The sequence below is a fragment of the Octodon degus genome, unplaced genomic scaffold (genome assembly GCF_000260255.1).
Source record: "Octodon degus isolate 3935 unplaced genomic scaffold, OctDeg1.0 scaffold00054, whole genome shotgun sequence".
NCBI classification, from domain to species: domain Eukaryota; kingdom Metazoa; phylum Chordata; class Mammalia; order Rodentia; family Octodontidae; genus Octodon; species Octodon degus.
In genome coordinates this window covers 12,889,973-12,902,152 of record NW_004524630.1, presented here as the reverse complement: position 1 = coordinate 12,902,152, position 12,180 = coordinate 12,889,973, and the positions used below count along the sequence as shown (strand labels likewise).

General features: G+C 39.4%; 1 protein-coding gene across 4 annotated transcripts in view; it reads right to left on the bottom strand.

The window, feature by feature from the left end:
• Window positions 1-12,180, bottom strand: part of Kdm5a (lysine demethylase 5A) — a 125,706-nt gene that overhangs the window by 6,056 nt on the left and 107,470 nt on the right. Inside the window, exons 28-29 of one of the 4 annotated variants that reach the window (XM_023717721.1) lie at window positions 10,259-10,341; window positions 9,710-9,797 (exon numbers count right to left, since the gene is read on the bottom strand). The exons of 2 other annotated variants lie outside the window; for them this stretch is intronic. In XM_023717721.1, the coding sequence (XP_023573489.1) occupies window positions 10,297-10,341 (45 nt within the window). In that variant the 3' untranslated portion in view covers window positions 9,710-9,797; window positions 10,259-10,296. Of the gene's footprint in view, window positions 1-4,620; window positions 9,798-10,258; window positions 10,342-12,180 lie in introns of those variants that run through there. One more of the 4 variants, XM_004633393.2, reaches the window with a different exon arrangement.

Here is a 12,180-nt window from a genome sequence, read left to right as displayed (position 1 = left end):
CCTCTAAGGAGGTAACATTTAAGTTGACATCTCAGGAGAAAGCTAGAACATTCCAGAGGGAAATCATAGTGTTTATGGTGAAAATCATAAGGGCAGAAGCACAGTGAGAGAACGTGTAGGCGATGCTTACACAGATAGATAGGGGCATATCCCATAGGTCAAGTAAGGAACAGACACTCTCAGGAGAGATAAACTGAAGTGACCAAAGACGAGAAACAACTTTTAGTGAAAAGTGAGGAGCTCTTGGACCACTACGTTACAATGCCAACACAGATGAAAATGAAAGATAAGCAAACATGTAAGGCTGCAGCAAGCATCTAACTGCATATGGCAAGTGGGAAGGAAGATTAGGGCAGGATAAAGGACTTCGGCTTGGACAACTACAGTGGCACCTTGGCTCATGAACTGAATTTGTTCCACCGAAAAAGCTGTTCAGGTTCATATGTATGTGAAAGATGCCACGGTTGTGCTCATCACCTGACTGAGAGTTCACAAACAAAACAAAATGCTGCCAAACACTCCTGTTTGTAAACCAAACTGCTTCCAAACAAAAGCGTTCATGAACCAAGATACCACTGCAGCCATTTTCCTGAACAGGAATAAAAGAACTGGTATGTAGTACAGAGGCAACTGGTGTAGGAAGGAGGTGAGCTTGGTTTTTGACTCAAGGAATTTGGAGTGAATAAAACAAATACAATATGTTTGCCACAGATGATTTAAAACTCAAAAAGCAAGCATGAGCAGGTAATAAAGACTTGGGGAATCATATTAATATAGGTGATAACTGGAAGAGGACTAGGGTTCCATGGGATGTGCCTGAATACATCACTTTAAATATGTAAAGAAAAAAATGTAAAGTAGTGTCCAAGAAGTCAATGAAGCTTTTTTAAAAAAGGAGTGGACAACAATGTCAGATGCGGAAGAAAGGTGGAGTAAGAACTGAAGCACTCACTGGGCTGAGCTGTAGGGAGTTCACTGATGACTTCAGTGGGATGTGCAAGGTAAAATCCAGGTTACAATGAGCCAAGAAGGAATACCTTGAAAGTGAAGTAGAACAGGTGGAACTTGGCTATGAAAGGAAAACAGCCAGGAAATGAAAGGAGACAGGCTTCTGTGAGAATTCGAGACCTGAGCAAGTTCATGTGCTCAGTGAAGGTGAAATAAAGACAGAGGCCACCTCATGGGAAAATGTCTCTAGGGAGCTAGGATCGGACTCACTGACCTTGCTCATTCTCACATTACTGCAGTGCTGACCAGAAGATAGACGCTTCTTTGGGGACAGACGAAGACGGTGATGGTAAAGATGACTGAGGAAGCCTAGAGCTCTCCTGTTTCAATTTCAACAGTATTCAGCAGACTTCAAAGCTTCAATTGTGGGAGAATACACAAGCTTAGGAATTAACAAGGGGCGAAACTCTAAAATACTCAAGAATAGAAGAGATTGCTGGACCTGTGAAGGTGCTACACTGCTTTGAGAACTCACCCACCTGAGGCAATCTGTAGAGCTCCCTAGTGATAGTGTGTACTTAGTGGTACGCAGCAACCCACAAAAGATGGCTGTTCATGTGATCCAGGCCTAAGTTTCAAGGGGCAGGATGATGGCAAACAGCAGGGTGGAGGTAACTGATGCCAGTATATGCTAGAGAAGCCAGAATGAACCAACTGGAGGAAAAGTAGCTAAAGAAACAGGAAGCTGCTTAAGGTCAAAGACGAGTACAGTGAAAGATCAAAGAATAAGGCACTTTCCACTTGAAGTAACCCTTCAAGGTAAAAGGAGCCGAGAGCGCCAGGTTCCAATTAGTTGAGCAGCAGAACAGTTCATTTACAAAGAGCAGGAAAGACTTCTATAGCACAAAGAACTAGCAGAGTGTTTAGCAACAGAAAATGCATTAAGGAAAGCAGGTAACAATATTAGAATATGAACAAGTACTAGTAGATGTGGTTCTATTTCAGATGGCAATAGGACAGACAGGGATGAAAATCACCATGGATTAATCTAGCCTTAGTGTTCCAACCACAACTCTATGGTGAAAGTGGTTTTTTTTTTTTTGGGGGGGGGGAGGTGAAGGTGGTTTTATGAAAAAACAAACACAAGTACTGGCAGTGGCCAAGACTAGATGTACTTCAACTGTCACACTGAATTTTAAAATGAGCATCAGCCATAAGCTGTTCTGTGTCTCAACAAAGCTTAGCCCTAATTAGAGAGCACAGAAGGCAAGGTCAGAAAGAATAAAGCAGCAAGTGCTCAGGTGGCCTGCTGGTTGCAACCAAGTGTGAAGAGGGAAGAGATCCATGTTTTGATGATAGGGAATTGACTCACTTGGTCTTGGAGTACACTGGAAGCACTTGACAAACTGCAAAATTCAGATGGAAGAGGCAAAAAGACAGGCAAGCTCTAAGATGGACTGCTGTAACTGGTACATATTTTACACGTAGAACAGTCCGCAGAGGTTACGTACTCCTTCGTCAGGGACAATTTTTCTATCATTAAGTGGAGACTTGGCCTATATAAGCTCTACTCTTCTTTAAATTATATAACCTTTGAGGAAGAAACTTAAAGATCATCTATGTCATAGTCTTATCAAGGAAAGTGGCTATTAAATCATAGTACCTTTGAATTCACATGAATTTGCATGTGGTAAGACATGTAGGCCAAGGCCAGCAGGGCATGTGGTGCTGGGAATGGGTCCCTGCACTTGCCCAAACAGCTGACCCATGGCCGTATACACAGCTAAAGCCCAGACCACATGATCCCTAAATCCAGTGTCGTTTGGCTTATGTAATTCTAAGATTCTTATCTTTCCTTTTGAAAAAACCCAGAAAAATCTGCAGTTCATCTCTATGTTTCTTACAATTCAAAGGTTACCACATGGAACCACTTAGCCACTTGTGAAGCTTGCAGTGTCTTTCTTTCCACTGACAAGGTACATGGGACAGCGTCAAAGGCAAGGCTAGAGAAAAGCTCTGCCTATAGTTTCTCTTATGTGAGAAACCCAAATATAAATAAAAGAATAAATAAAAGATGGGTAATAGGAAACAAGGAAAGAGATCATTCACAAATAGGGAGTCTAGAGGTAAGGAGTAAGAAGGGGAGAGAAAGTAGTCGAAAAGGATTAAGAGGTGTTATGTAGTAAGTGCCTGCCTGGGGGCTGGGGAGATGGCTCAGCAGAATAAGTGCTTCCCTGGCAAGCACAAGGGCCCGAGTTCAATCCCCAGTTCTCACACACACACATAACACACACACACACACACACACACACACACACACACAAATCAGTGCCTGCCTGGCAAGTATAAAGTCCCAAGTTCTATTCCCAGTACCAAAAAAAAAAAGGACATGTACACCTACCAACCTCCCATGATGAATGCAAACATATCCTGCAAACATGTACCAATAAACCTTTTGGGGGCTGTGGAGATAGCTCAGTAGAATAAGCGCTTGCCTGGCAAGCACAAGGGCCTGAGTTCAATCACCAGTAAAAAAAAAAAAAAAAAATTTACATATACTTTTTCTTAAAAACATATTTGATATAGGGTCTCACTACACAGCTCAGACTCCTCGTGATCCTCCTATTTTCAGCTTCCCCAGCACTGGGATTACAGGGGTGCGCTACCATACCCAATCTCCATGGCCGAGGCATGCGGTGCTGGGGATGGAATCCTGGTCCCTGCACCTGCCTAAGCAGGCGCTTACTTAGTCCGCTGAGCTATCTCGCTGGTCCACACCAATAAAAAATTTAAGAAGAAAAAATGTACTTAATAAAATTCGTAGAACTATGACATATATAAATGTTAAACCATTTTTCTCATAAAAGTAGAGCAGAAATAAGACTTAAAAGAACAAACAGGTGAGAACAATCAAGAAACTCCAAAATTACTCTTAAGTTTATTCACATATATAGTATCTGGCTGTATCATTCTGTATATGGTGAATAAACTTAATACAGTAAAGACACACAGCCGTTAATCTCCTTTAAAATACTTTTTGCTTTAAACACACTTCATTTTCCTTGAAATTTTTCGAAGCAGTTTTAGAAGTCTTGCTTGTGATTTGAGGTATGATAAATATATATATATATATATATATATATATATGCTGTTGCCGAGTGCCATTCAATGGAAAGCATGCTTGCAAGCCATGACAGTGTCTCCACCCACATTAGTCACCTGATCTGGCATCATGTGACTTTTTCTTCCCCCAAAGTCAAAATGGAAACGAAAGGTAAATGTTTTCTATCTATTCAGAACAGCAAGGCTGCCGTAACAGCATAACTAAAGACACTCATGAAAATGGATTACCAGAACTGCTTTAGAAAGTGACAAGAACGATGGGACAAGTATGTTCAAACCAAGTGGAAACTGAGCCTGCGAGATAGCTCAGAGGATTAAAGCACCTGCTTAAGCAAGCCTAGCCAAGCGCAGGGACCGTAGTTCGAGGCAGCCCTGCCCCAGCTGAGGTGGCCAGAATCTGGGCATAGTGGCCACGCCTGTAATCCCAGCACTGGGGAGGCTGAAAGCAGGAGGATCACCACAAGTCTGAGCTGCCTGGTGAGATCCTGCAACAATCAAATAAATTCCAAAAAAAAAAAAAAGCAAGTGGAAATGTTTGTGTGGGATTAATGGCAATGTGTCTTTTACTATATATGACATTTTAAACATTCACCATATTTTCCAATCACACTTAATATTGTTCTCAACTTTCATCTTGTATCATCTTCCAATCAACGGTCAATCTTTCCATGAAGAAATTCAGGATGTCCCATTTATTGGTACTAACCACAATGGCAAAGGCCCAAGAAATACTTGATCTAAACTAGGAGGAGCACGTGTAGTTTTTACAAAGGAAAAGACCTGTCATCTTAGGAAATTTCAAGTATCGTTTTTGTTGTTGTTGTCAAGAATATTTTCCAAGTTAAGAGAAAACCAGATTTTTTTCCTGCTTACTTCCTACCAACATATACAAAAATATATAGCCACACACTTCATGAAACTAAGACAAATTTCACTGCACATAGAACTTTACAGTTTTTAGCAATGATCTATCCCACATACTTAGAAAATACAGTAAGTTCAGAATGGGGAGGTACCATTTACATTCTTGAAGCAATTTGCAGTTTGAGATAGTGAGAATTTGGAGGCCAAAGAAAAAAGGAAGTTATTTTCCTGTTTTCCTTCCCACTGGTTCACTGCAAAGGGATGTATTTCTTAAGAACCAAAGGTGATAAAATGTCTACTGGCCATCACTGGTTTCTTGATAAGAATGGGACAAATGAGAGCTACAGGAATCATTACTACTTCACACTTTCTAAAAATGCTACTCTCATTAATGATAGTAAGCTAACCATATGAATGAGCAAATTATTTCAGCTCAGTTTATAACTAGCAAATAAAAATATTAGAAAATGCTTTGGCACAAGTTAAAAGTGACTCCCGTATACTTACTAATCTTCCTCAGGATTATCAACACTTATTACCAAACTGTACTTGGTTACCATTTAAAGTTGCTACCAATGTAAATGACAAGGTCTTGGGTTGAGGGTGGGAATGGAAAACCTGAGTGAATACACACGTGTAAACACACACATGCTTGTACAAATTTTCTGATATAATGCAACCAATATCTAATATTCTTTCAGAAAATAAAACATAAAACATGCTAAAAAATCAAGAAATCAAGTTATACTTTTCATAAAACACCACTCATAACCATGGTAAATTATAAATATGGAAGGGAATAATCAATAGGAGATACTGAGTTCCCAAAAGACATTTGTTCCTGTTCACACAAAGTACTGTAAAAACAAGAGCAAGCAGGATACATCTTTAAAACCCACCAGGTCCTACTCTGGTGCACATCCTAGGCTGCATAGTGGTGACTAGGTACGAGCCAGGCCAAGAAAAGGTGCAATTCCAAAATGTACTAACATTCACTCTTTTCCACTTGGCAGAGGAAAGGAGAACGAAGACAAGGAGGAAGAAGGGAGGAGGACTAAGAAGGAGAAAAGAGGAAAGAGGAAGAGGAGGGAGGAGGAGATGGCAAAGAAGGAGGGGAGGAATTTCAAAGGGACCTACACTTCAGGACCTACTGCAGAAGCAACTGCATACACATGTATGAAGCTAATTATTCATATGTGAAACTTTATTGAACATGGTTACATGTGGGACTTCAACAGCTCAATTTTCTACAGTTTACAATTTTCAAATCCCACTCTAATGTCACCTTTCTCCTTCAAAAAGTGGATAATCCCATACTTTGTCAGAGAGGTTTTATTTTCTCTTTCATCCTCCAAAGATAAGTACTGGGTGATACACAAATGTACTATGGAATTGAGACAGTAGAGAACTGAACTGCTTCTAAAATCTAACGAGCAAGAAGAAAATGAACTGACATTTCTTGGATACCTGTTAGTGACAGAAGCAGAGAAGAACAGAAGAGAAGCACAGGTAAAGTCATGCTACTCTTACAGATCTTTTGGCATTTACCATGTTTTTTATTATTAGATTGTGGGCAACCAGATTAAATGTTTACCTTCTCAATTATTCAAAGTATGACATGCAGTAATCATAATTTTACTAAGGCACAAGTCTGAATCATGCAGGCAAAGCTGGTTTGGAGCGGCTTAGCAAGGGAGCCAGGATCTACACCTCAACATGGCTTTTTCAATAACCATCAGGAAGTGAAATAAAAATGTGTTAGAGGAAAATGTACCGTCTTCCCTTCCTAGCTAGAAGCTAACCACTAACACCAGACTTGTACTTCTAAACTAGGGATTTGCATAATTCTAATGTCAAAATATTTGCAAAATATTGTCAAAATATTTGTCAAAATATTTGCAATGACAGTAGTGAGAAATATCTTTGAAAGAATTAAACACAGGGTGAAGTATGAATGATAAAGAATTCAAACTCTGAGGAAATAGGAATGGTAGAGAAACCTTTTAAGTTTTAATACAAAATATTAACAGTACAGAAGAGTAAAGTTGGTTGCAAATTAATTTCCTTAAAGTGAAATTAATACTTTACATTAGAACACCAATATTTCTTTATTTCACTAATTCCAAAACTGCAAATTATTTTTGGAGAGGGGAGGACTACCTTCTTTCCTCTGTTCTTTTCAGCCTTGACCTACATTTATAGTCAGGACAGACTACAACTTCCAAATTACTGTGGAATATACCATAGTATCAATTACATGAAATATTCAAGTTTCAAACTATCAAAGGATGACTATCTCGTTTTCCAGGTCTCCACCAGACTCAACCCATAGCAAGCACACAAATTATTCCCCAGACCACTCCCTAGCCACCCACTGCACACCTCAAGATACCAGACACCTTTCTCAGCATCCTCACTACTGTCCCTTGGTGACTGGGAAGGGAAAAATCAACATTTTAAATGTGTTCCGTATACCCTTCTCCTACTTTTGAGTTTTTAACCCATAAATATTTAAAGACTTTTACAGAGACCAAATGGTAAAAAATATTGTGCTTTCTTCTATAACGTTACTCTGAAAAATTATCAAGTAATAATCTATCGGTACTTCAGGAAAAGTGGAAACTAGTTACCTCACAATGTTCACTGAAGTTTTAAGTTGTACACTTGAGATGAGACCTCAAGACATCACACACAGCAACACAGACAAAGCCCTCAACAGGTCAAAACCCTCAAATGCTACCTAGTATTAAAGGAAGAATGAGCAAACAGTAGGTATTAAAACCACAGAGAAACCCTTTACAGAAATTGATTTTATATGAAAACTTTTTTTCTCCTTTTAGTAAGATGCCTTGAGTTAGATCTCATACCTACTCAAACTGTAACAGGACAGTACATTTCACTTCTATTTACTAGAAGACATTTCTTTTAATAAGACTGACAGAAAGGGGACAGGAGACTACAAACTGTTCTAGATCCATGCCAATCTCCTCTTTTAAAAAAAGGACAACTAATAAATTTAAGTCAAACCACAGACTTTTAAACCAAAATAAAGGACACAGGATAGTGAGACAAGACACTATTTTTAGTAACTTATCTTTTGACCTATTTAAAAAAGCCCCCCTTCTAGTAAGAGTTTATACATCTTACCTAACAAGAACAGAAGACACAGTAGGAGGGAGACGGACAGCACCGTAGTTTCAACATTCACATTCAAAAGAAAAAACAACTAGTACAAACTAGAGTAAGACCCAAGTTTCCCAACAGACTGGGCCAAGTCCCAACACACAAACACAAAGAAAATATAATTATCTATTTGAACAAAACCAAAACGGATGGCAAAGGGAATGCTAACTCCTCATACGACAAAGAAAGAATGGGATTTCCTTATCAAAACACACAAAAGAAAAAGCAACCTCCCAAATGGATTTTGGATGCTAAAATTTTTGTCATATGCTGCTGGTAACAGTAAATATATATATATATATATTTATATATTCATATATGTATATTAAAAAAAATAATCTATGTATAGAACAGTCAGTAGTCAGACATTTAGAAAAAAGTAAAAACAAGTCCTTTTTTCCTTTTTAAAAATGGATTTACTAAAACAACTTTATCACGCAGAGGTACCACAACCCCACATTCTGATGAAGTCCCGGTTACTCAACAGCATTTGCTGTGCGTGTGTTCAGACACTGCCACGTTGGGAAGAGCAAACGCTGGGTCAGAGCTGCGAGGCAAGACGCCGATGCTTGTCTTGCTCATGGCCATGCCGGAAGCCAGATGGAATCTGGAATACTTGTGAACAAAGGTTTCCCAAAAAAGCATGCAGGCTGTGGCTCAGCAAGACATTCTGGTCTTCTTCTTCTTCTTCTTGCCTTTTCTCTTGTAAAGAAGCTTAGAACTGTGTACCTGTTGTTTTCTAAAATGCAGACCCAAGACACTCAAACTTCTCAAAGGCAAAAAAAGGCTTTTTGCCTTGCATTAAAAAAAGTCTTTTAAGCATCCGGTGTAGTCAGCTACCTGCTTAGAAAAGTAAAGTGATCGATCTGCCCAGATGGTATAAGGTTCTCTTATTTGGGATTTTCTTCTTGTATATAAACAAGCACAAGCAGCTGAGGCCTACAGACTGGACTACTCTCCCATTAATTCTACGAATAACTTTGACCTGTTCCTTAGTTGTATTTATGGGACATTAAATGCCAGTAATAGTGGTAGGAAAGTTGTACTCTGACTCCAGATATTCAAGCAATCAGCACCTTCAGACAGCGGTGCCGCTAAGTGACAAGCCTCCATCATCAGCGGGCCTTAAGCTACATCCTACGCGTGCCCTGCTAGCACACTGAAGCGTTAATGCCAAGCAGCCCCTTGTGAGCGCTGCCAAGTCTCTGGTCTTAATGCAGTAAACCGTACTCAAGAGACATGAATTGAAGTGTCGGCTGTTGTACCAAAGAAGACATCCTCTGCACAGATGTGCTGATGGAGAATGCAGCCCACACAGTCCATGCAGGGGGAAGCTAACACTAAAAGGACTTTCTTGGAAGGCCATTCATCTTTGGAAGCAACGTTCTGAGTGGATCTCAACCACTCTGCTTTATAAACTAAGGTCTCATCATGGTCTGTCCCCTCCATGTCCCAAACTAAGCAAGCATCTGCTAACTGGCTTCTTTAAGATCTTCCATTGGCAGTTTGTAGCTCATTATGAAGGAAGAAGGCGGTGCATGACCTGGGCTATCTGGCCCCTGCTTCTTTGCACAGTTTATACAGATGTAATCTTCATTTTCAGCCATTTCTGGAGATACACCCACACAAACTTGATGAAACCACTCATCACAGCCACCATCACACTGTACCCAGTCTACCTGTAGAAGACAAGATTGGTTAATGTTAGGTTACATAACAGCAAGTCCAGAGTAAAAGCAAACCAAAGAGCTTTCTTGGCTTAAATGATAGCAAACTGGAATGTCCAGAGACAGACATGACTTCTTATGGGGTTATTTTCCAAAGAAAGAATGAGAAGTTAATACCCCAAAATTATATTCCACCATAGTGTGTCCACAAAATTAGGCCTCATAGGTAGGTACTCCATTACCTCATAAATACCTGGGGTTTCTTGAGAGGCAGAAACATGTTTGGGGAAAACTTGACAAAAAAGAAACTTCTAATAGAGCAGCCAAGTAGTTTTAGCTAATATTAACAATTTCTAGGCTCTAAGACAATGCAATTATCAATCAAGAAAGGAAGAGTACAACAATGTGAAGGCAATCCTGTGTATTAGCTTTATTTCAAAGAGATAAGCCAAAGTACTAAGAGCATTAAATACCTTTTTTAGAAAAGCAGTCACATAGGCCACTTTTTAAACTAATATTTTTTATTCTTCTCTTCTTCCGTTACAAATACAACTCCCTACAAAAAGTTAGCAAATATCAGAGGTCAAATCTTACAAATTAACCAATTATAACAGTCAAAGACATAGGTCAATAGAGCAGTCTGGGGTTTAAAATTAAAATGTAGATAACCGGCAGGTGTCACTAGCGGACGCCCAGCAAATTTTGACCCTTCAGAGAATACCATGATTGTAGCAGTCTGGGAAAAGACTGTGGTTTGGCAATGTCAACACTTGGGCTTGCAGTTACCAATACAGTGACTATTATATTTGGAACATGATCGTGCTTGTTTTTTACCTAATGTCATGGAAAATGAATTATGTTAAAACAGCAGCAGCTACTCTCCCTCTGCCCGATATAAAAGCTGGTCATTTCACTTCCAACAGAGAAAGCCACTTTAACCCCTTGCTTAATAAGATATCAGAGCAAAGTAAGGGAAACAAAATGATCAGAGAAGTACGTCAGCACAGCTTATGAGAAAGAACGAGGAGGCTTTGGTTAGGCAAATGAGTTTGATTCAGGGAAAATGAGTGGTTTTCAAAATTAGTTTTTATTTTCAATAATATTAAAACCATGATAATTATGTCAGTAATCAGGCTTGTAATAAAGAATGGGAAAAATAATTTGTGCAGTATTTTTGCTTTTATTATTTCTACTGCAGAATGACAGATCACAAGAGGTGGTGTTATAGCGTAAAGATCACTGAATTCTGGTGGGTACAGTTTCGGGTAAGTTACTGAATGTTTTGCTGTGGTGAGGCTCAATTTCCCTGCCTGTCAAACTGCTTTTCGAACCATTCAGACCACCTGCATTACAAAATTACCCCATGTTCTTGTTGAAAATATTCCTGGGAATCATTGAAAACCTATGGTCAGAAAGTATCTGGACAGTATGAGACAGAAGCTGACATTTCTAATTAGCTCCCAAGTGTGGCTGTGGGCGTGGGTGTGTGTTTTGTTTTGTTTTTGAGATGAAGTCTCCTTAAATTGGTCAGGCTGACCCTGAATTTGAAATCCTCCTGCCCCTGCTTCCCAAATAGCTGGGATTACAGGACCACATCAGAGTGATTGTTATTTGATGGTTGACGCACTTTCTCTATGACACTGCTTCCTGTAAATTCCGAGCAATTTACCAATTCTTTCCTAAATTCCTGTTTTGTTTGCTTTTTTGGTAGGCCTTTGCACTGCGCTACATTCTTCCGGTTCATACTTTGAAACAGGAGCTCCCTAAATCACCAAGATGCCTAGGCTGTCCTTAAATTTTCAGTCTTCCTGCCAGAATACTGAAACTATAAGCAAGTGCTACTACACTCACTTAAATTCCACTTCTACTGTGTAGCTGCAGAATATCTCGCTTCTGAAGTTTGTGCAGGAAAGACAATAACTGATGGCATTACTGCAGTTGGAATCAATGAATCAGAAACAAAATTAGGAGATAATGACTTCTCTGTAACTATTTTATCATTTTATAGTTCTGTAAGCAAATAGTTTACAGTGTTATTACCTATGCAGGAAAGGAACTCGGACTGGGTGTTCTGACTGTCCGGAGCTGGGAAAGGGAGTTAGGAAGAGGACCTGTAATTCTGCAGGCTGGAGGTGTTTGAGATCTATGCTGTTTTATCATGCTAGCCCTGTGTCACCAGGCACATTTACCCCACCTTCACCGCTCTTAATGCAATCCAGGCCCCATTCATACTAATCCACAGAGCAATAAAGTTAGACAATAAATACTAAACAATAAATACTAAATTTGTAAGTATTTGCCATGAAAAGTACCCCATGTCTTTTTTTTTTTTTTTTTTTTTTTTTTTTCTGGTTTCCAACCCAGGACCATGTACCTGGCAGGCAGGCACATCTGA